Source organism: Sceloporus occidentalis, unplaced genomic scaffold, assembly GCF_023333645.1.
Source record: "Sceloporus occidentalis isolate IW3139 unplaced genomic scaffold, rSceOcc1.0.p SCAF_216, whole genome shotgun sequence".
NCBI lineage: Eukaryota > Metazoa > Chordata > Lepidosauria > Squamata > Phrynosomatidae > Sceloporus > Sceloporus occidentalis.
This window is the reverse complement of record NW_028317196.1, coordinates 1,015,663-1,041,526: the sequence shown is the minus strand read 5'-3', so window position 1 is coordinate 1,041,526 and position 25,864 is coordinate 1,015,663. Positions and strand designations below refer to the sequence as shown.

At 40.2% G+C, this 25,864-nt stretch overlaps 1 protein-coding gene across 1 annotated transcript in view; it reads right to left on the bottom strand.

Moving 5' to 3' along the window:
- LOC149277366 (voltage-dependent calcium channel subunit alpha-2/delta-3-like) overlaps positions 1–25,864 on the bottom strand; it is a 199,320-nt gene that overhangs the window by 17,362 nt on the left and 156,094 nt on the right. The window contains exons 28-31 of the mRNA XM_089503037.1: positions 13,800–13,861; positions 13,266–13,310; positions 9,065–9,127; positions 1,952–2,022 (exon numbers count right to left, since the gene is read on the bottom strand). Coding sequence (XP_089359163.1) covers positions 1,952–2,022; positions 9,065–9,127; positions 13,266–13,310; positions 13,800–13,861 — 241 coding nt within the window. The remainder of the gene's footprint in view (positions 1–1,951; positions 2,023–9,064; positions 9,128–13,265; positions 13,311–13,799; positions 13,862–25,864) is intronic.

Genomic DNA, 25,864 nt, shown 5'->3' with positions numbered 1-25,864 from the left:
GTCTTCGGGGGGGGGGGGGAATCTTCGGATTCTGTGAATATTTTCCCGTTCCTGCGTGTTTTGGGGCAAATATTCGAATATGTTCTTCGTATTCATTTTTCTCTTCGTTTTCTTCGTTTCCCAGTCTCTTTAGTGTGAATGGGAAAAGGGCAGCTGCTCTTCATTGGTTGCTGCCAGACGAGCCACCTGCCGGCGGCCAATAGAGTCGCTCTTACAGACCTTTAGCTCCTGGTGAGATCCTACGGATTCCCATATTAACCCCTGCTATACTACGGAAGACTTAAGATAGGGTAGACGCAGTGACTTGTATGGGGGGGGGACCAAGGAAGTTTATCTAGGAGATATTTAGGGATTTTGTAGGCTAGTATTTATATATATTTATATATAGAGGAACATAAAGAAACAAAGATTCTTTGTCATCGACCAATATCTTTAAGTACTTACCACCAAGAGAACCGACTAATTAATAATTAACGTTAATAATAAAAATTACAAGCAAAGGGCAACACTAAAAAAAAGCACCAAAAGTATAAGCACTATTATAAACCCTCAACTTTAGATAATTAGGAACAGATCTTTATTTTTTTTTTTTTAAACAAGATATTTTAATGCTTAGTTTTTGTGCACTTTAGATAAAAGCTTTACTAAAGTAAAGAATTTATATATTTATACACCGAAGATTTATGCAAAATCCAAAGCATGTAATAAGCCTCCATAATAACAAGAAAATCCGTGTGCAGCATTTTGGTGGATGATGGCTTGGTCTCATTCCAGGACCTCGCTAGGGAGCTGAGAATTATTTCCCACCATATAATAAGTGCATAATGTAAGATATTCCATGTAAGACTGCACACGGCGGCGATTACGCAACCTTTTCTTGGCTCTCGATACTTGGCTTTGCCTCTGCTCTTTTTTAAGGGTACACCAACAAAATCTATCCACTGACGTCAAATAATATATCTGCCAGGTTTGGGGGTTCAAATTAATTCACGAAGGAGGGAAATTAGAAATGTAAGATTAACAACGCCTGGTTAAATATATAGACTACAATTCCTATCATCCCCGGTGTAGCAATCCCTTTGAAATCCGTTATCTTGAATATCAGAGGCAGCAATTAGCTTCTTAGGTTTAATTATTCTTTGTATCCGAACGGTATTTGTGTTTGAGATTTACAAGCTTTGATATCGCGTCCAAGAAGATTCTTGTATAATAACATTATTACCTTTTTTTTGATCTTTCTTGATGATATCATCTTTGTTCTTGGATAATTGTGGTTAAGTTAAACTTGATGCCATTTTGTACAATGTTCCTTATGAGAATGTTCCTTTGATATTAGCATTTACCTGATTATAAAGAGTTTGGCCGACATAATAGTCATGGACTGAAGAGGACTTTAAATCAACATTGAAAGAAAGCATCCAGCTTGTGCGTTCAAGAAGTTGCAGCCAAAATATTACCTTCCCGCATGAAATATTATCTTGAGACGAACACAATGTAAAGACATATTTTCCAAACATTCCAAAATGCCAGGTATTTGAAATCTCGTTTTGCTTTTTACCATATGCTGCGGGAACAAATTATTCTTTGAACATTCTGAGCACTGGAGAGGAAGTTAAGAGCGCACAGCAGGAAGTTAAGAGCGCACATGGATATTGCTTCCCCCAGTCCAGAAACAAAATTTCAAACACATCACATTTTTGTTTTTTTTTTAAATATGTTCTTATATAACACTAATGGTTAGGACTTAATGGTCCTTTAGGCATGGAATATGAGTTAGATTAGTTTTTACTTTTTGTTCCATTTAGCAGATGAGGCAATCCACAAAAGCCAAGGGCTAGACGGGTGAACGTTGGCCCGTAAGCCAAATCTACGCTCATGGCCAATAGCCTGAAAATACAACAGGCCCTTGCCATCAAATGGGCATAATGTCCTAAATTCCAAAAAGTCTTACCTCTTAAACGAGCCCATTGTTAATAATTTACTCATCACTGCTCCTTCAACTTCACCAAAAAAGCTCCCAGTCTAAAAAAAAGCACAAAAGAACAAAATTAAGTGAGAAAAAAACAATATTAGAAGCCAAAATTCTATTAATCACTCTACTTGTGCTGACTAGACCTGGGCAGAAAGAGCTGGAAACCAAAATAACTTTTTTTTTTTTACATCAAAAAACAAAAACGGGGACCCACGGAGCAGAGGCAGGGGGGATATAGCAAAAAAATTTCCTTAATTTGGATTGTTTTAAATTAAAATAGTTAACATTGAAATCATGAAAGAATGTTGATAGTGCCGAGAAGATGAAATAAAATCTCCGGCTGTCATCTTGTTGTCAATATTAATTGTATGTGAGCAGCGTGATCCTCCTTGTTCTGAAGATGATTAACATGCGGGAGCAGCCAACGTTTCTGCCGCAGACAATGAGGAGCGTTGGGACTGATTATCCAATCAGCACGAAATGCCAGATATTCCTTTTTTCTTTAAATTACATTTTTTCTTGAAATTAATCTCTTCACGATGCTGTAGACATTATTGGAATTATACACAAAATAAAACGAGTTTCTCTGAAATAAATTATATTGTTTAAAAGATACCAACAAAGGCGTTCTTTGAAACGTTGGTTGGTATAGAATAGCAGAACATTCCTCCTCATTCATTTCTTATACCAGGGATGTTGTCATGAGGGCACCTGGGAACTTTCCTGGTTTCACCCGGAGTCTCCGGAGGAAGTGCTGCTACTCAGATCTCCGGGGCACCCTGCGCTTTATCCTGGGGGAGGAGCAGTGTTAAGCCATGCCCACTCCCCTGAAATTCTAGGAGGTCTGGAGCTAGCCCCGCCTTTATTGGCAGCCAGTCCTATCCTTATTTGTGGTTGGTCACATCTCTCACTAAGCCACTCCCTCGGAAGAGGGGGAGCTCTAGGTAGCCTTACCTGGAAAGTTCACAGGCATGGTCATGTGATATCTAGGCCCCACCCCTGCTTATAAACCAAACCACTTTATGGCAAGTCTCCTCCTCATAGACATTCATTAACCCTCAGGGGACACCAAGATGCAAAACAAATATAAAATACATATGCAAAAAGACATAAATATTTCTAACTATAACTAAAAATATGTTTTTGTGCAGAGGAGCTGAAATCTCCATGGGCTCGTTGGACCAGAATTTGCATTATTTAAAAAACAAGAATTACTGATTTTTTTTGTAATATTAATACAACTCTGGATATGTATAGCTGTGAAATGTAATATTTTTTGTAATATTAATACAACTCGTGAATAGTATAGCTGTGAAATGTTAATTATACCATTAGGGAATTAGGGTTGAATTTGTGGTTAATACAGAAAATCCTTTTTATGTGTTTATTCTCCCAAAGAGTTAATTGTGTCCTCTGCCACGAAAACATTCCAGAGTCAGGTTGATGAAGGAAGGTGCGCCCCGTCCTTCAAGATGAATGAATCCCTCGCTATTTGTGTATTCTAAGGAACGTCTCTCACCTGAGTTATTCTCTTACAGGTGGAGAAGCCTATTGGTCGATCTTCACAGGAGACACTTCGCATTTCAAAGAGAAAGTATTATCTTTTTACCAGGAAATAACTTAGATCGCTTTCCAACATACTCGGGTGGGGTGGCTGGTGGGCGCATGTCCAACCTCTCTGTTTTACGTGCATTTCAACTAAAGTTACTCTTTGAACAACGTGGATTAAAGTGATTGAGCAGAGAAATGCCAGGCCTTGTTAATTAAACAAAATGTAGCATTAATTAAATGTTTTATTAGGTAATCTTCCGTGTCTTCTTCACAATATGATGATGATGATGATGATGATGACTCATATTCATGGAATGTATTCATTAACACAGCTCTCTGTATATTTTTTTGATGTCACTGATGTCACATGTGTGAGGTGTGTGATGTCATAAGGTCCGATGCACAAGGTGTGTGATGTCCCATGCACAGGTTGTGTGATGTCATTGATGGCCCAGGCACAGCGTGTGTGATGTCATTGGTGCCGCAGACGCAGGGTGTGTGATGTCATTGACGCCCTATGTACAGGGTTTGTGATGTCATTGATGCCCCATACTCAGGGTGTGTAATGTCATTGATGCTCAATGCACAGGGTGTGTGATATCATGGATATCCCCTGTACAAGGTGTGTGTGATGTCACTGATGTTCCATTCACAGGGTGTTTGATATCACTGAGACACCATGCGTCGGGTGTGTGTGATGTCACTGATGCCCCATGCACAGCTTGTGTGTGATGTCACACGACTTATGGACAGACAGTGATTTCCTTCATTCCTGCAAACCTGTTCATCAAATTAACGGGGTCACCAACCTGCCACAACCAGGTGCTTATAGTGTGTGTGTCGAGCCCACCTTAACCCTAACAGCCCCTAAACCATCCTATTTCCTCCTCCGCCTTCTGCGCCTCTACGCGTATCTTCGATGAGAGGATTTTTTACTATCAGGAATTCCGAATATTCCGAAAAAAAGAAACTCCACTTAATTGGGAAAGGCCATGTTAGACGAGGTCCCGAATCCACATCATTTCTGAATATAAATGTCTGTCTTAATTAAGTATTTTCCGATGAGGGGCTTGACGAGCTCTTTGGGTGACGCTTGCGGATAATGTAAACGATCCACCCAGAACTGACAGCATAAACTATGAATTCCTACCACAGAAATCTCACGAAATCAGCCGTTCCATAGGAAAAAAAAAAACCCTACTTCTACTCGATATGGTTAATGTTTTCTGAAAAGGTTCATTGTTCCTTCCAAGTGAAATTTTTTGACCGGTATATCAAATGTCTCGTAATTTTTACAGGAGGAGCTCAGAAAAGGAAAGACCACCAAGCTTTGAATTGTTTATTAGTGACTGTCTGAGTAAGTCGCCTTCGGCAAAAGGAAATATCTCCTCTACCGCTAATAATTGGTTAAACAACATAAATTTGGGAGATTAAGTTTCCTCTGGAAGGTTATGTCATATTATGAATCTGCTCCATTGTCGCAGCCGAAAGCCTCCACCGTGCTCCTCGCAGCCAATGATTGGGATTTCTGTATAATTAAACGGCTAAATTAGAGACGTATTCCCGGGGTCGACTCCTTCTTAAGTGTAATAATTAAATGTATGTTTATATTAGAATCGGAATGCTATTTCAAGTCATTTTCGTTCACGTTTGACACTTCCTGTAAGCGTTAAGTAAATATTTAGGGCCCTGCTGAAATTCCAGTAAAGACAGCAAATTTTTTGTGCGTTTCACACAGAAGCGGTTCAGTGTATCAATTTTATTACGAGTTCTGGTCTCTTATATATATATATATATATATATATATATATATATATCTTTACTATCGAACAGGTGAGCTTTTTTCCCCACCTAGTTATTCATTACGGCTTAAAAACTGATGATGCGTCATTATTTTTTCAAGTAGATAACAATCTATCGTGAGCCTCATTATACAGGTTTTGCCCTCGTTTTGAGTCATCCGTAAAAGCAATTTGTAAAAAAGTTTTGAAAAAATACAAAATCAACAGCCAATTATGCATAACTGGTCATTTGTGCCATGTATCAATTAATCTTTTATAATTATTACTATTAATTTTTTTAAAACATATTTTTACTAATATATTTATAATTTTTACTCGAACAGCTGACCTTTGCCTTGTTTTTTTTTTACTGTTGGTGCTTAAAAGCTGATGATTTTATTTTCATGAATTTTTTGAGTAGCTGTAGTCTATCGTGAGCCTCATTATACTAACTATTTGTCAAAGGATCTAAAAAAAAATAATAAAAAAATCAACGGCCGATGATGAAAGACACGGTGGGGTGCATGATGGGCAATCCGGAGCCATGTAAAGTGTCGACGTGTCATTTACAGTTTTTTGTTGTTTTAAAAAAATGACATTTTTGTGCTGATTTAACATTTGCTTTAATCGACTGGTCTGTTTTAATTTAATGGGAGAAAGAAGAATTAGGTCAAAATGTCCTGGATTTTATCCCGACAGATGTAGAAAGGATTCCAAAAGCTGTAAATTATATATTTATTGAAAAGGCCGAGAAATTTATTGAATAAAGGCCATTTATTAAAATGTACGTGCTTCTGTCAGCACTCCCGCACTGAAATAAGTAAGAAGGGAAGTAAAAATCACCCTATTAACATATTGGAGGAATTTAATCTCTTAATCTCTGTTTTAGAATTTTAGCCTCGGAGAAGCAGAGGATTTCTAGCTACAAAATATCCAATTAAAAAGATTTTTATGTAACTGGTAAAAGAATGTTAGTGTAACAGGATAAAACTGGATACTTCGTCGCGTGTTTCTCTATCCAAGCTACATATAAATCTGCATGACTTGTAATTAAAGAAATGTCTCTTTATGATTATTTATCTGTGTTTACGGAGATGAAAGGAGAAGCGAAGCCTGGGTTGTTGGCACCGACTCGCTGGTTGTGATCGGCCCCGCTGGCGGACGTGCCCGTACAGGTGCGATGGGGTTCAGATGCTCAGAGATGCGGTCTGAAAAAAGGAAATCTCTATATTGGGGGAGAATTTTATATTTTTGGGGTTTCAGGTTGGTTAAGGATGGATTTATGTGACGTTCTCCCCAAAGACCATGTGTGACCCCTCTTTCTCTGAGACAAGAAATCCGCTTGATGAGTGTAATATGGCTGGGAAATTGATAAAACACCGTGGGGATTGAGTAAAATGCGAAGGACAGGGATTTTCCTGCGGGTAGAAAAGCATGTATGTGATATACGGCCCGTGGCATAATGTGACTTGGACATAGATATAAAATGTTGCCTATACTGTAGAGTCTTGGATCCAGGAGAGGGCAATAGCCAGGGCTAGCATGTTCTCATTGAAACCCAAGTTCTTTTCGACCCAGGATTTTCTGAAACTAATGAGTTTTTCCCCCAAAAATGGGTATTTTCCAGTTGGTGAGCAGACCTCCAGGGGGTAGAGTCTCTAAGAATACAGATTTCATCAGATTTGTACCCATAATAGAAGGGGGTGCCAATGAAATGCAATAACTCTGTCTAAGCATATTTAGTAATGGACTTCCAAACCAAGAGGGTGGCCTGAAAGGGGTTAAAACTAAGGAGCCTGAGGAAAAAAACATACATATCTTCAGATAAAAGGATCAGCCGGGGTCATGGTTTGCATTAAATCTATTAAGGTTATTATCTCTTGAGCAATCTTTGGGAGAGTCATTGATCAGACTCTGTGATTTGTAATCCTATCTGCCCTAATTTAGGAAATGTCCTTCAAAGAATGAAGAGGAGCCTCCGTCTCTGCCTCATGGGGGGGGGGTTTATACAAATGAGAAACAAACCTCTCTCCAACGGATACATCCCTGAGGTCACTGCCCCTGTGATGTCGCAGGACGCACCTTTCTACAGGTATACAACGTTTCATCAAAGTCAGAAGACATGAAATAACATTAAACCCTTAAAGGTGTAAAAGGTAAGCGTCAGCCAATCACAGGCTGGCATTAATGTTCTGGAAATAAGCGACCCCATTCAAAAACAGAAATGTTTTTTTTTCAAACATAACTATGGGGGTTCATTAAAGTGGACGCAGAATCACGAGCTCATACAATTAGGATTAAACAGAATAAAAGAATATGCGAAGTCACGGCGAGTGTGAGCAGGTGCGGGAGATGCTTAGCACTCGAATTCTCGCTACTACCAGTTTTCCCGCTGCTTACCCCTGAGTTTTATGGCTGCTAAACCAGTCCCTGTCTGAATATAACTGTGACTGGGGAAGAAATGGGTAAACTGGGGTGAAACTGGTGAAAAATGGGAGCGGCTCTAGGACCACTTCTGTCAAACGATACGAGGGCTTTAATTTGGAGGCTACAGGCCTTATACTTTGGGCCACATTATACCCAAATCTGCTTTTAACAAAGATACCCGTAAGAGTCTTCGCTCCGCCAGCAAGTTAATTAAAGGCATCTTCGCGTGCAGGGCTGTAATTATATGGATTTAAAATGTATATCAGATAGGAATTATCTTTCTGAGAGCGCAGAAATCATACGGCGGGGAAAAAGAAACCCTTATCCGCGATATGAGTGGCAGGAGCTTAACAACCGTATCGCTCATACGAAAAGGGGAGTGCGAGGCTTTAACACACGGGGCGATCGGAGAAGAGACGGGGAGAGCGGAGAAGTGATGGGGTGAGCGGAGAGGTGACGGGGTGAGCAGAGAAGAGACGGGGTGAGCGGAGAAGAGACGGGGCGAGTGGAGAAGTGACGGAGTGAGCAGAGAGGTGACGGGGCGAGCGGAGAAAAGACGGGGTGAGCGGAGAAGAGACGGGGGAGCGGAGAAGAGACGGGGCGAGCGGACAAGTGACGGGGCGAGCAGACAAGTGACGGGGCGAGCGGAGAAGAGATGGCGCTCGCTGCCCATTAACTTCACCCGCTAAATGTTACATTCCGCAGCAGTACGGCGACACGTCACCCCCAGAGACATGCTGATGTCTTCACGTGACAAAATACCAGATTCCGCTACAATGCGGCGGATCATCTCCCGCGGGGTTCATCAAACTGACACATGTGTCCTGATCATCAGAGACATGAGACCCCCGGCGTTATCCGGCTCTACTGTGCTGCTTACTGCAGAAATACAAGTAAAAATATTGTTGCTGATACAGAAAAGTAATGTTTTTCTAAAAAAAATAATAATAATAATTCTAACAACAGAATTTTAAGACTTCTTGGTCTAGAAAGTCCGAACCCTCCGTAGAAATAACAATCACGGCAAGTTCTGTCCTGTTAGTAGATATTTTTTTCAAAGACTCATTATCCTAAAGTCATGTGACGCAAGGAGAGAGCACTGATAGGTCACAAGAATTGATTGCCATAGCAACAGAATAGTAATTCATGCACCTTTCAGTAATATTATGACAAAAAAAATCCAAATGACCAGTATATTAAAAAATACTAAACAAGATGCCACAGAGATGAACCCGAGATCTTGTTAATAAAAGACAGTAACAGTCCGACCGCAGAATTTAGTTTGATCCAAAAAAATGAAGTATTTCTAAAATGTGACAGTTTTTTGCCTTACCTGTCTGTAATCCTCTGATACCAGAATAAATCCATTATTGTCAATGAGGTAACAGTTGATAACCTAAGGAAACATCACAAAAGTTCATTTTAGGGTTATTTAAAATTTTCATTATTTAGGAAGAATAAATTTTACGGTGAAATAGTGAAAATATGCCGCGTAGCTTCATAATTCAGGTTACAAGTTATTACCGCCAAGCTCTAAAATAGCTTCAATTAGGGCTTTATATTTATAAATATTTATACATTTATCTATCCGTTTGGAAATAAAATAAAAATATAAAATATATTTAAATACAATTTTACCACCAAAGAATATTTTTTTTCTTTATTTATTATATATATATATATATTATTATTTTTTTGTGGAGTGACTGTATTTCTTCACCTTGGGTGATATATGACGGCCGCTCATCCGGATTTGTCTCCGTTAATCAATGTATCCTTTCAAACAATGCGGAACGACCCGACGCAGACAATACGTCCATTTATTTATCGCTCTATCTCCGGGATTGAGCTGATTCAGCAAAATGGATCTGAGATTTTTTCGAAAATCGCCGTTTTTTTTTTGTGTGGGCTTTAATCACGGATATAATCGCTTTCCATAGATTGCGCAAAAGAATGTTTTCAATTTGTTTAGTAAGCGCTCGCGTCTGGAAGCGTTTCCTGTCTGTCGGCATGATTATATTAAAATATTCGGGAAGGAGCACTTAGCGCAGGAATGGAAGATAACTCGCAATTATCGGATGGGTCTTTTCTGAAAATGCTTGCATTTGTTAATCACGGTGGTTTTAATCACGTCGCCCAAAATGTTTCTTTTTTGGTCGCACAAAATGTTTCAATTTCATGCAGGACCTTAAAGAGAACGTCTGAAATGTTTCTTGCCTAAATAAGTCCTTATTTATAGAGCGAAGGGTATATTTACCACGGCTTACAGCCTCTTGGGTGTGCCACGAAAACTCACTTTGGGAGATTCTTCTTTGTTTGGTGTTTTTGTCCTTTTTGACTAAAAATGCTAAAAATTAAAGGGATGTGAAAGAACCAGAAGCGGCAGGGATAACTCGGTGGCGCTGGCACTTTAAGGCCAACGGCTGGCAAATGATACCCGTCCAACCACCGGCTGCATATAACCTTTTTATACTCGTGCACCGTGGGTATCCAACCGGTTGCCGCACATTGCTGGACCCGATCTGCCGCCGGCGGCGCACTGGGCACAGATGGCCAGACCCGAGAAGAGGCCACAACCATGATGTCATCAATCATTTTCCTCTTGACAAACAAGGCTACCTTGACAAAAAAATGTCCTCTAATTTTCATAAAGGTCAATTTAAAATCAGCTAAAATAATATATATTTTTATTTTTTTTAAAAAAGCTTTTTCCCACTTTTTGGTTGTTTCTAATAAGTTTTCAGCAGTCATGAATAATAAATTACTACACAAAAGGATCAGGACATTTCACGTCACCTGGCAAGTGGGCTACATCACCTTTATCTTAAAACCTCCGACCTCCTTAGCCAAAAAACTGAAAATTCAGCCCTAAAATGTGCGTATTAGTGATTTTTTTTAAATTAATCTTTGTGGACAGACTCTAGCTGAATGCCATTAGGTTAGCGGTAATAGCACATTAATGAAATCATTGTGTCAGCGCGGAGCCCTAACAAGGGGGAAGGTAATATTTTTTAAATGCCGGTGGAATGAGTGGGGTGCCGGGGGTTTATGGAAGGCGGGGGTCCCATAGGCCTCTTTAAGGCTTTCAAACTGTGTTTTTAATTGGACGCTGAAGTAAAGGCTGTCGCTGTACGGTTTCTGGTAGCTCGGGCCTATAAAAGTAGTTTAGCTTAATAACGTCTTTCACTGCTACTTAAACCACTTTGCGAGCTTAGAAGGACGGTAATGAAACACAAATGTATCATTTGCCGCAGGACGACTTCTCTGGGATTCAAAGGGTTACAGAGACCCTTAAATAGGACACGATGATTTCATCAACACGCTCCCTAAAAACCATTCTCCTCGATGACCCGGGATATATATTTTTTCTTTTGTTCCCAGAGAGGTAGACAAAGACTTTCACGTGGAAAAAAAAAAGTTTGCTTTTCAAAATAGCTTCCGCATTTGTGATTGAAACTGCAAGAAATCAACTTAAAAAAAAAGAAAGAAAGCAAAAATGAAAAAGGAAGTGGTTGATGGGGAATTATCCGTAAGATTTATTGGGGGGAATATTTTCTTACGTGGTCTTCCGGTTAAAGTGGAATTTTTATTGGTTCAACAATGCAAGCGGCGAGGGACACAATGTATCTCTGAAAACCGAAACGGCAACCTGTTTCTATCCGTCCTGAAAAGTGTGACCTACGGGTGTTATAGAATCAGCGTATTGTAAAGATTAGAACATTAGAATATTATTTATTATTGTTATTATTTCTTGATATAGCACCATCATATTCTGCAGCGCTGTACAGATACGGGATTCCATAACATACAAAGTAACTAAATATGTAGATATAGTATCAGTGGATTAAAACCCGTGTGACATGTTTTGATTTAGATCCCTTGGGTTGCCTTCTCTGGGGGGTTTTCCATTTCTAAAATCCCCATTGTTGGTGGTGGATGAGTTGCTTGGCTCGGGGCAAAGGAAGGGTTACTGCCGGTAATGTCTTATTTCGGGTCGGCAGATTCTCCAGCTGATGAACCGCAGCGGACGCGATCTAAAGTGAAAACCCGCGTTCTGTGTCGATTAGTGATAAACCTTGGCATGAACCCGCTGAAGAAACTATTTGAGGCCAAGAGACGACAGCCCTCGTAACGGGCAGGCGCTGGCAAAGAGAGAGGATCATTAGGAGGTGGAACGGTTGTGCAGGGAACCCCATGGACCCCAAGTTTAAATGGAGGCTTCATCCCATAATGGATTAGACTACCAGGAATTTATTAATCTGCCCCAACAGAACCGCTTACTAAACCGGACTGCTGATCGATCGTTTCCTCCTAGCTGTGGGATAAAATTGGATCAGACATCAAACCAAAGCTAAAGCCCTTCTAAAGGCATTTTTGATAATGGACCGGGTTATTTTTGGCCGGACCTGTCTCCTGCGGCTTTGCTCCGTGTAACATTATAGCTTTCATTGTACTTATTAATCTAAATGGAACTTTTGTTGGAAAAGAAAACCAGCGAATGATTCAAGAAATACTTTTCTGATCAAAACATAGCATTGCACAAATCTTTCTATAATTAATCATTTTATGGCCTAAAAAACACCTTCATTTGATATAATAACATCTTTTTGTGACATTCGTAAATGAGGGCTGTTTGTCAAGGTCAGTCAATGTTATAATATCATAAAAGTGATATCGCGGGGATTATGGGGAGGATATAATTAAACTGATTATTCTCGCTAATCAAAAGTAGATGACATATGAAAGGCGGGATAGAAGAATAATAATAACTCAACAGAACCGTCATGAAACGGGATATTTCAACAAGAGAATGAGATTAAAATACAGCTCGCCTATCGGCCCCTTATCTCCTTATCGCTAGCACCTGTAATAGGTTTGTGAAAAAAATATGTTTTCGGATGACAATTAGCATTTTTTATTGTTATTAATCCACATTGAGACTTTCTAACACGGAAGCACTATATATATATATATATATATATATATTGCTGTATGTTTTAACCTTTCGAGTGCCGTATGGTCAGCAGACTGTATAGATCAAAGTCACGTTTCTCTATAAACCTCAAGCAGAGGCATTTTTCCTTTAGAAGATAAATGGGCTGAGATGTGCAAATTAGAAATGGTCTAATTCTTGCATTTTACTATTATGTTTCTGTTTGTTGGTGGTGCTTCTTATCAGACGGTATCATGGGAGCCGCCATCTTGCTGCCCCGCCGCGGGGTATAAATCGCCCGTTGCCCTGAGGTATCTGTGATAATAGCGTTACGGAGGGACCTGCGGGGCCGGAAACAATCGCTAGTGCTAGAGGCTCATGCGCCGTCCACTAAAACAACGCGGGGAGAAAACAGGAAGTGGCTTCCAACTTCCTGCTTGGGCTGATGGGAGAGAACAGGAAGCGGCTTACAACTTCCTGCTCGGGCTGACCAATGGGATTCCAATGCTGTCTACACTGAAGGATCATGGGAAAGCATTGAAAATTTGCATGAAATTGCATGCCGCGATTATGATATATTTTATTACAATGTGATACTCACTTCATCATCGCAACTTTTAGAACATTTTCCATCGAGAGACGCGCACTGCAAAGAAGCAAACAGAGGTCACGAGTGTGCATATATGACAGCCAATTACGTCTTCTGGGTTTTTTTTTATACCCTTTTACAACATTTTACAAAAAAGAACAACACCTTTACCATCCTGAAAAAGTACGCATTTTGCATAAAAAAATAAAATGGTCGATCAAGATAAGATTTTCCCATTTTCAATCAGTTCAGGTACGAAAACTGAAGTAACATGCGTTCGGATGAAACCTTTAAAAGCAGAAGGGTCTTACGGACTCGATATAATCTGCTTAAACATCTACATATTGGTGATACGGGAAATTCCCAAATTGCGTTCCGTGTTTAAATAAATTCCCTGCAATAAGATTAGGTCACCTTCCAAATATGGGGAGAAACCAAACGTTTGTCGTAAAAAAAAAAATAGTTAAAAATTAGAATTTCTCTTGCTGTAATAAACTCGACGAATTTGAAAAATGCTTTGAAGACGGACATCTGATTTTAACTTACCTGTCTGCTGGCGATCCAAAATTTCCTCTGGAAAAATTCAAGTTTCATTTGAATACCAACAGCTGGAACAAATTAAAAAAAAAAGCTAAACGTCAGACATTAAAAGGGACCAAAAAATGCATGACAAAGCCGTTCCTGTACACCACTTAACGGGGAAAGGCATTTATTTTTTCCAGTTTTGTTGTGAGTCAAACTAATCACCTCATTTAAAGTGCGTGGATCGCTTTTTCTGTAGGAACCGGCGGGTGTTCTTATTTTTTTACTGGCGCTAAGCCGTTTATTGTAGATGCCGCGCCACTTACTACATTTACGTTGGCGCTGAATGATCTTGGCTTCTACAGAGCAAATAGTTACGTTTGGTCGGTAAAAACCTTCTTTTTACGTTACAATGTAAGCCGGTCAGTGGGGCATTCCCTGGACGGAGGGGTAAGACGCCCCTTTTATACCAACCCAATTCCGCCAATGCTGGCTCCATAGACTCTTTCTACCTTGAGGCTAAACAGTCCTGCCATCTTATGCCAGACTGGGCTGCGTTGGGTGCAGAGATGGCAATGACGGCCATGTTTTAAATTACCTTAATATTCAAAGTTGCTTTTTAATTAACCAAACCCCATCATTAAAGGCATCTTTGTATTAAAAAACAGGAAAGTTCCATGACCTATATACCCCCGTGCACTGGGGTAAGAACAAGAGGTGGGCAAGAACCTTCACTCATGATCTGTTCGATTACGTTACGAGCCATTAAGAATCGTTCTTTTGAATCAATTAACGAATAATCTCTCTCAGAAGCCTATTTTTTTCCCTTCTCTAATACACGGAAGGGTAAACACGGTGACGTCCAATCACATCGTCCAGCGTTATATCTGATGTGCGGATTATATTTTCATTTTTTTGATGGTTTTGCTGTAATGGTTATTAATCCCCAGCCATGACATTTTAAGACTGGATGGTAGCGCAGCAGAATTAGACAAATTAACGGGTTCCTGAAAACTGTAGGCAATAAAAATTCAACCGTACGACGCGGACCCTGAACTGGTTCTCAGGGTGCCTGTCAGGTACAAATAAGTTCACAGAATATCCTGAACCAAGGCGATAAATAACATTTGAAAGAGCAATATGTCTTCCTCGACTGCTTGGGACCCCATCCAGCCTGACGGACCAGTTACAGAGATACAGAAATATTCTGGATTACTACCCTCTGATTGGCCGTGGGTACATCACCCAGCCAATGAGAAGTTAAAGATAAAGCACACGGTGTCCCAAAAATAAAATGCCCGTTGCCCGTACATGCCTCAACTCGGGTGGAAGTGTTTTCGATCGCGGGTACCGCCTGCCAACGTGAGATACTTTGTATTAACCTACGGCAGGGAGCTGAATAATCTTTCAAAACGGGTGATATTTCCTCTTTGTTTGTGAAATTGTTACAAAGTGACATCGTTAATTTGGTTGAGAAAAAGACAAATAGTCCATCAAGTTCAACCATTCCACAAACCCATATTAGTGGATCCAGAAGAAGACCTTCGAGCAAAGCTGACGTATTTCCCCAAACCGAACACAACCGCTCTATGTACCCTGTTTAAAAACGCCATGTTATATTTGAACAATCACATCACTTTCTCTAATGAATCCTGTCATCGGAACATGTTTCTGTAAATCCTCTAACCCTCTTCAAAGCGACCCCAGCCCTCGCCGCGGAGGCCACTTGCATTTCAAATTTGTTTTACAGATCAAAGTTTAAGTGTAAACTCGCTGTTACCCTTTATGTCAAACATATGGGGCATTGTGCGTGCGCGGAAGCCCCCGTTACGAAAATATTTAACCAGATTCCTTTTGGAATCAGCGTCTTTCTTCACCTGGATTTGAATTTGTACATTCGTCGGGTTATGTGTTCCTTTAGAATGTTAGATCAAAAGGGGAGCGAGACGCGTTATGATTAAAAGAGACAGAGAAGAAATGGTTCCTCGTCACTTCTGAATAATCGTTACAGGAGATCTGTCTACGGAGCGTTTGTTCTGAGATTGTTCCGTTCTATCGCTCGCCGTAAAATGGAATGTTTCTGTTTAACTTTTGGAGACTTTTTGGAATGTTGATTGAAAATAGAGGAATACTCGGGAGATACTCGGTGAGCGCGGTGGACGTGACCTCATAAATAGGCAAGGCGTCGGGACGTGACCGAACGAGATCGCCCTCCGCTTCTCCAATGGCTCTTGGAGTTGGGTTATTATAGCTGAAAATTTTGTTGGAGAATTGTAACATTTCAGGAAAAAGGGGCAGCTGATGTTCTAGGTGGGTCCGGATCATTGCCTGAAGCCATAATTTGCTAGAACGGGGCTTTGAGGGTAAACACATTTTCCTTAAAAAAAAAAGTTCTTCATCCATGTGAAAACTTTTTTTTTCTACGATTGCATCTTGAATTGGGACATTGAGGTTTAAATGATTTGAAGATGTGCGTGCAATCCTTTCATCATCGCCATGGGAACGTGAATCAGTGGGTAAGGATGTCTACTCCAGAAAGACCTTCGGCGATCTGGCAGCGGCTGGGACTTGGTGTCCTGGCGAGGAGGTGAATCAGAACCCCCAGGATAGACACGAGAGAGGAAATTCACCGTCAGGTGGACAACGTCGCCGTCCATGACTACGACTCGTTCACTTCTCCTGTCTGGACTAAATTAACCATAATAAAACAATACTAGGCCAACAAGCCATTTAGAGCCAAAAAATCTCTGGCACACAGTGGGTTAAAAGGTTTGATATATAAATAATATAGATGATAGCTGTAAACGGCAAGTTTAGCAAGAAAGCAGGGGGAACAATTCGTTTCTTGCAGCGAAAATTTATATTCCCAGAGCTATTCCCAGGGAGAGAGAAAGAGAGGCGGAAAAACATCTTCGCTGATCATTCGATGCTCTGAACCGATCGCTTATTTTAGGGGAAATATTTATGAAATATTAACGGGGACACGCGATCTGGAGGTTATTGGGTTTAATTCCGTAACGAGTCTAAAAACCAAGTGCAAAGGTCCTGGAAATATTTTCAAGGCGATGGCAGAACTTATTTCCATATTTGGTGAAAGAGGTCTTCTCTATTTGCCCCAAAAACCAGCCGCCGTCGGAAAAGGGAGGCAGATAGAAGAGGCTCCGAAATAAAGAATCACAATGACTTCCAGAAGTTCGGTATAAACCAGATACGAGGATCGGGCAAAAAGATGATTCTGCAATTTACTCCAAGCCTCAAATGGTCTTAACATGACTTCCAACCACTCTAACAGAACCCGGCGGGTTGAGAGGACCCTTCATCTCGCGGGGCTCGGGGCATCTGCCCTTCTTACCCCACAGAACCGTCCCACCAGGTTCAGCGGCCACATCCAGAAGTATTTGGTTGTCTTTTGGTGGATACTTTTACTTACCAACAAGATTAAGATTAAGATTAATATTCCGTGATTATAAACATTTGATAAGATCTTTAAGAATTTCATATTTATTTATTTATTTATTTTTGTTACAATCACACTTAAACTCAGTTTTCGCATACTTTTTTTCGATTTCGCAGTCTTGGTTATATATCTCTGACGATTCCTTGAAGGCTTTTTTATTCCCTGATGAAAAGAGATTTTTAAGTGCTATAATTTGACTCGATCCGACCTCCAGCCACAAAAGGGCGAAGTCCAACTCGCTCCGTTCAAACCTCAGCCTGAGAGACTGTGCGTATTTATACGAGGTCTTCGCCGGCCTTAGAAAAACAAGCGAATATTTAATTTCCATGCGAAAGGCTAAAAAGCGGCGTTTGCTCAGAGTAAAACCTAAGCACTTCCAACTGGGACCGCGTACGGCATTTACAAATATTTTTTAAGTGCCACATGTGCCTAAACCCTGCGCAAACAAGATGATATCAACGAAACCTCATACAGACACAAGACGCTTCTTTCAGCCTCGACCCGCGTTTACTTTGGTAGAGCTGATCTCCTTTCATTCTACTATCGTTAAACTTTTTTTCATTATTATTATTATTTTTCCTTCAAATGATTTTATCCTAGCAGGGAAACGGTTTAAAATAGAGATTATATGGATGGAGACGTTGGACCGTTTATTGTTTGTGTTTATAAAGGAGATTATCATAATTTAGGCATATTTACTAAGAGCAGAAGCAAACAAATTCCTAGATACATTAGATTCTATCCTGACGATGAACCGCGGTCCGGATATCGGACCATAAAGGGGTCTGGCGCCCCGCGGAAAAGTTATAGCTCTGCCCCACGTAGCCTTATTTCCATAATTTTCATGTTTTTGGAATGTTCTCGAATTAAAGTCTAATTAATACTTTCCAATGTCTTGTTCATCCTGGTGGCATAGAAAGAGTTAATTCTGCATTACCCAAATTCAGCCCTTTTTGCAGTGTTTTCTAGTGAAATACTAGGTCCCCTTATATCCCGAGAGCGGCTGACAAGGCTTCGCCTGTTTGAGCCGTACTCAGTCCCATCGTGTTTTGTTTAAGCTCCACAAACTGCAGCCAAATGTTCCCTAATTACATTACTAAGGCAAACGTTTACGCCGCTCCTTACCGGCGGATCTCCGCCATCGAGTACAGCTTGGAACCCGTTGGCTGAACCAAAATCAAAGACGTCGACTATTTGAGTCCAAAGAGAGAGAAAAAAAATCCTCAATAGCCTTAAAAATGCAGAATATTAATTTCTTCGCTGGCAGAAGGTCCGGCCGGGCATCGTGGCAGCAAATGGATCTGAAACACGTGCCATGGAGACCGAATTCCTGGGCCTAACCCTGCACCTGCCTTCTAGAATATGGCTTTCCCGTGCTGTATGGGAATCGCAGGGTTAAAGAACCCATAGACATAACTATGAACGTTGGAAATTCTCTGTCCCCCCAATATTAACCGTTTAACAGCCAATCACACAGATCCTATTGCAGTGACCAAGGGTGACAGCCGAAGGGTTCTAATAATGGTCCACATGGACCATGAATGGTCAGAAGGTAAAGATATCGTGAACAATGTCACCTGTATTCAAGCAGGGATTCCAGCTGTGATATAGTAGGGAGGATGGTACCTCCGCATCACTCCCATGCGTATAATGGAAACCAGGAGCCTCCAGCACAGCGTCTGTAGAGAGATCGTTGTAGGACGGTGTGGACACGTCTAGGAACCAATGAGACCTAATCAACGGACCAACGAGGTCCAAGAGACAGTCAGTACTTTTACTCTCCAGATGGTTAAAGAGAATTCTCTCTTACGCACCTCTAAGGGGTTAAACAGAATCAGGTTTTGTTTGGAACGGAACCAAGTTCATCGCCATTCAAATTCATGTAAATAAAGCTTTGCCAGCCGGCTTCGCTGCCAAGGTAAAAGGTAGAGGGTCCGGCTCGGCCCCTGAGCTGATCTATAAAGGACACCTGCTGGGAGTCTTTGTGCCCAGAACACCTGCTCAGAGCCGTCTGCCAGGGCCGGGAGGACAGACAGGACGCAGAACGCGCCGGCTGCATACGTAACGTCACAGAAATCCTTGAGGGTAAATGAACGTTTTTCCTGATTACCGGTCGATCAACATGAAAAATGCATTCCGCGCTGTGATACAAAGTAACCCCGACACATCAACTTCACTGCGTCTCCACAGAGACATTAAGCTGCAGAACGCGCCGGCGGGGACTGCGGTTCACATATTTGTGACGGGTGTTGGATTTATGGTCAGTAATGATACAGTATCGGGGGAACTGCCGGGTCCCCTAAACAAAAACAAAGATTTCTTCGTGAAACATTTAGGAATTCTTTTTATGTAACCAAAGACAATAAGACTTCTGATGATATTATGAATATTCAACATGGAATTTAACAGTTTAGGGGTATTTGGGGAGGGGATTTACCCCTCAGCCCAACACACACACTTTCTCCTTAGCATTGAATATAATAAAAGAAAGTTTAAAAAAAAAAATATATGATTTAGAGCAGCTGTGTTAGTGTGTATGTGTGACTGTGTGTGTATATGACTGCGTGTGTGTATGTGACTGTGTGTGTATGTGACTGTGTGTGTATGTGACTGTGTGTGTGTAACTGTGCATGGAATTATGTGACTGTGTGTGTGTGATTATGTATGTGTATGTGTGACTGTGTGTGTATGTGACTGTGTGTGTGTGTGTAACTGTGCATGGGATTATGTGACTGTGTGTGATTATCTATGTGTATGTGTGACTGTGTGTGTATGTGACTGTGTGTGTATGTGACTGTGTGTGTGTGTGTGTGTGTAACTGTGCATGGGATAATGTGACTGTGTGTGTGTGATTATGTATGTGTATGTGTGACTGTGTGTGTATGTGACTGTGTGTGTGTGTTAGTGTGCATGTGTCACGAGAGGAGGTCCAATGGGATGGCACCATGAGTTACCGCACTGGGAGACACCAACCCTAGTGGCCCTACTGCCACTCAGCTGTCATACTCATTAAGTGTGGAGTGTCCCTTTAAATGTTATCGATCATAAGACAGGTGTACAAATTCATCATTCAAACACCTTCAAAGCGGGCATTTTTAAAAAAAACACAAATTCACGTTTTTTTTCAGCTATGATTATTCACATCATTTTTTTGGTGATGGATCGCTTTTTATAAAAAATAACCCTTAAAGTATTTCCTTTGTACCTAAAAAAAAAAAAAGTACCATAATTTCATTTTATTTTTTCTTTCTCTGGGAAAATTCACTTTTCTTGATGTCATTATTTTGAAATAATTAGGATTTATTTTTTTTTGGAATCTGCCAAATAAAACAATTAAAAGAAAGAAAATAATGAATATAATACACCTGTACACACAGTCTGCATGGGACGTCCGGGAAAAACTGTAAATCGGCCCAAATAAATTGGCTGCTATCGATACACATGGAACACGTTTACTGCGCATACTGCGGGCGTTCCAATTTGGCTAATAATTAAGTGCTTTTTAAACAATATTTAATATTTATATATTTCTGACCTAGGACTTTTGTTCAGGATGAATTCTAAGTTAATAATGCTGCTTAGTTTCATGGTAACAATGGTTCTTTTTAATCAGCTATTGGATTACATATTAAATGATATTTTAATATTTTTTGTTATATTTTGTATAATTATTTATATTCTTTTTTGTTATGCCAGCAGAAATTATTGTCTCCTCCGTAAATAAATAAAACCCTTCCAGTAGACATTTATCTTTAGCTTATTCTATAAGATTTTGTTTTAATAAAAATATTTCAGAATCAGAAAAGGCTACACTGTAACTCTTTAAATCACACCTTTCACACTTAAAATCTGACCCGGAATTTCACCTATTTTTTTTCGTGGTGCTCAGCATGATGTTGGAAACAAGTCTTCCGTTATTGCCGGGAGAGGCACATGTGGTTTAACTTAGTATGACCTTGTCCCGTGAACATCTTTCAATTTGTTCGATGCTAAAAATAATGCATTTGCAACCGAAGGGGATTAAGGAAAAGAAAGATTCCATTCAGATTCTGCCCGCTGCGTCAGAATGGAGGTTTTATTAAGATACGAGTCCTGGCAGCGCGGGATTAATCATAATTTACTCTCTTATCGAACCCTTTAACCCTTCTGTGAAAGGCACGGACTGTAATAAATTACTCTGCGGCTGAAAGTTCTTTAGCGGCGAAACTAAAAGGTGCAAAAAGATAACCTGTCAATACTGATCGACTGCTCAAAACACTCTTAAATAAGGTGAAATTGGGTATATTTTTTGTAAATTTCACCAAATTTATGGGATCTTTATAAAAGGGGTGTGTGTGTAAATGAAGAATAACATAGAAAATGTTGGGGGTCCCTATGACTTCTGCACAGCATACAGGTGAATAAATGACGGAGGAGATAACAGGGATCAAAAGCTGGATTTTAATATTAACCTGTGATTTATCCTGCAGTGCCCCTGCTTACATGCTGTCCTGAGGGACCAACCCCCGAGGAACGCCAACAGCCTGATTATAACATCCATCAATTTATTATTCGCCTCCTTCTCGAGAGGTGGCACTGATGAGGGCCCAAAGTTGTAACTCTTTTGAATGGAATTTGGCTTTTTAGCATAAATAACCAGCATAATGTAACTATTTTTAGTAAAAATATCATTAAAAAATATATTTCATCTTTTAAAACATGAGCCAGAAGGCAGATTTTGTATTTTCTGAGTAATCCAGGCGCTGCCTTCTATGGATTAACATTAAAATTACACAAAGCCTGTTTATCACCTCGATTTGTTACATCCGGCCATATCGCCCCCCCCCCCCCACCGTATCCTATATACAGAGGGGCATCGGTCATGGACAGAGTAACCCGTTCACTGCCGGTGGTCATCGTCACATGAGGCACCCTTTAAAGCAGATCCGAGGAGCGCTCGAGTGCGGAGTAATTTGAGGTATCTCTGGTAAGTATGCGTTTGTAGTAAACACAAGTGGCCGGCTATATTTATCTACGACACGGGGCTCGGAAAAATTGTCTGATCCCCTTTAGAAGAGGAGAGCGGCCCTTGTGTTGGAACATATCAACGTCATGTCAGCTCAATGAGAGGGACCTCCCGACGCGGCCAAATAATAGGTCCTGGCAGAGCAGGCGAGCGTGTCGTGGAAGCAGCACGAACCTCATGCAAATCGCTGTCCTTGCCACATACAAAGCTTTAAGCATTGCGTCCGATCGCACCCCGACCGACGTCGAGAGACACCTGATCCAACGATTGAAAGGGATTCTAAAGCAGCACGGGATTAAAAGGCAGCTTTTTGCGTGTCGGTGTATGAGTGTGTGTATGTGTGTATGAGTGTGTGTATGAGTGTGTGTATGAGTGTGTGTATGTGCGTGTATGTGTGAGCGTGTATGTGTGTGAGCGTGTGTGTGACCTGGATTTCTGGCAGATTAAACACGAGAAAGGGGTTAGCTCTGGAGGACGGGATTTGCAAGTTACAGCTGTCTCGGGCGAGGTGACAGATATCCCCTCCACGGCCTGTTGATTGAGCAGACAAGACTCTCTCTCTCTTTCTCTCTCTCTCTCCCCGGCGGGGTATGGAAGGAGCCGTAAGGGTTGGCACATAATCTTTGGAAACACAAAAATAACCAGTTGTGTCTGTGATGGGTCGTTCGCAACAGTCGAAGTTTACGCTCAGCGAGACGAAGCCTTTCTAAAGGTCAAAAGCAAAGATGGATTGACAAGAAGTCGGGAGACGGTCAGCGCTTTTCTTTTTTTCTTTCCTTTTTTTTTAATGTTGCAGAAAAATTTGCAACCCGACAGACAGAGGGCAGCCATGAGAGGTGAGAAAAATATACATTTATATTTAAAGGAATGCTAACATTGTCAACACTCAATTTCCTGGAGTTTCTTGTGAAATTCAGAAGAATTTTCTCCCCAGAGACTCCAGTAACTGAACGTATAAAACTCATGAATAGTGTAAGCGTGTGCGTGTGTGCGTGTGCACGGATAACCACAAAAACACAAACTCACACACATCACATGTATGCACTCGCCCAAACACATACATTCACAAAAAATATAGAACTTTGGGGGGAAAAAGAAAAAAAATAAATTAATTCACATTAAAGTCACTGTAAATCAGCATGACAACAATTAGATTAATAATAGCAAATTACCCATATTTAATTTATATTGATTCTATATTTTTAGCTATATCTACTGCTGAACTGGTGCAGATCGAAAGATCGCATGTTATGGATATAATATAATATTTTAATTTATTTATTTTTTTGTGAATATAATATAAATAATAATAATAATAATATATTTTAAAAATGCTTTTTTTATATTCTTCACAAATCAATATTTAGAATTACAAATGTTAAAAGTCTGTGTCGGAAAGAGACATTAGAAAAGAGTTCTAGTTTTGTGTTTTTTCATTTTTTTTATATATATAACCAGATAATTAAATATTTTTTTTTTATGAGAAAGGAAATAAAATCCATTTTAACAAAAAGATCATTTTACCAAAGTCAAAGGTATTAAAATCACAGCCATCGACTTTGAGGATAGGTCATGTCGTGGCGGATTAAATGTCACTTTGTTATTCTATGACCTCATTTATCATTGTAACAGTTGCACGTGACAAATGTTTTAACAGCAGCTAAAGGACAAGTTCAAGTATTTCAGATAAAGGGAAGTCGTTCAGGAAGAACAAACCGGCTCTGACAAATTCCTCAACAAACAGAAAAATGTCCCAACTTGCTGATGTGACTTTGCTCTTTTCTTTCAATGTTATTCAATTTTTTATGGGAAAAAAAAAAAAGAATTTACCAGTAGATCAGCCCCATCTAGTCGCTCCTTTCTTCTGCTGTGAAGACTCGAACCATAATCAGTCGTCTGTTCAGGAGCCGTATGTCTATCCCATGCATGGTTAATACCCTCACTGTATTACCCTCTACTGCTTCTGCTGGGAGGCTGTTCCACTTATCTACCACCCTCTCAGTAAAGTATTTCATCTAAACCTCTAACCCTCTAGTTTTAGATTATGGACTTTTGTTGTTACATTTATCCTCCTAAGAAATAAACTTTTGAGTATTTTGAGTATTTTCTAATATAAATCAACATTTTAATGCCAAAATTAAAAATAATAATAATAAAAAATTTCCAGTAAAATTTCTAGTAGAATAAAATAATTACTGAGCGCGATTTGATTCACTGCCACGGGGTTATGTCGTGAAAGGTGTGTGTCTTGTATTCAGATGTATAATGATCACTAGTATTTGTCATCTTAATTAAAAAAGAGCATTTATTCCGGACTGACTAATAAATAAATAAATATATCAAAGCGGGGGGATTATCTCTGCTGCCTCCAATATGCAGGCGACCAAACGCAGTTATTATACATGAATGTTGGAGGATCCTCGGTGCATCTGTCAAGTAGTCACAATGTGTCATGATGACGCTTGGCTTTCATAACCCTCGGAGTGCACAGCGCCCCCAGCAGGCAGCATTAATATTATTTATCGATTTATATATATATATAGCGCCGTCATATTCCGCAGCGCTGCAAAAACAGGACGCAACAAGTAGTGGATAACAGAACAATTTGGGGAAACCCAGATGGCAAATCAAATGATTTAATGACTCAATTAATTACTTAGGAGTTATAGAGTTAAAGAGTTAGGGAGTTATTAATTAACTTATGTGTTCCGGTTTCATATCCCCAAAAGCCCACGTCACAAACCCCGTAAAGCAGTACAGTAAGTGTGTAAAAGTGCGCTCCCTCGGTGACCCAATGGCCATGATATATGTCCTTTATGCCATAGACGTGAACATGAAAACCAGCGCTATTCCTTACGCAAACATAAACAGACGGAAAGCAAAGATTTACTTGCACTTTGCTCTGCTGGGAAGGGAAGCGTAGATTTGGAAAAGACTTCAGCCGCAGCTTGGAGCCGCTCAGTGTGTGATCCAGGTCAAAGTTATGTTATTCAGTCACTCAACGCGATCAGTCAAAGCGAGTGCGTGTTTGTGTGTGTGTGTTCAGTGACACACATGAAGCATAACAACCCCCTACTGGGGCAGATTAAAGTATTAGAAACCATCTTCTGATTTTAGAATGTTAAGGAACGGGATCAATATCTGTAGCTTCAGGCGCAACAACAAACGGGATACATTGTTCCAAAGAGGCGGGTAACATGTTGGAGAACCTTATAGAGAGTAACTCGTTGGGCGAGGAGTTCCGCTGTAAAGTGGATTCCAGTAACTACCGGGTACAGCTTGATACTTACCATCTGCCCCTTTTGCCCCTCATTAAAGATGGCCCAACGCTTAATAAAACAAGGCCAATTATCATGGATTTTGAGCATTGGAACCCCTCTGCTCAACCATTTCCAGAATAGTTGATAGAGCAGAATTGTTACAAAGAACTGTACCAGATTCATATTAGTATTTGCACATATTTAGTTTCTGGCAGGAAAATGCTAAATTCTTACAGATATCTAGAAATGATTAATATCATATGTGCTCTTCAGCTGCGAAGAATTTATAACGGGCCAAACCGGGGCGAAATTCCATGTGCAGAAAATGTATGTTTATTATAAATTGATTCTAAGAGCTCCGTCTAAC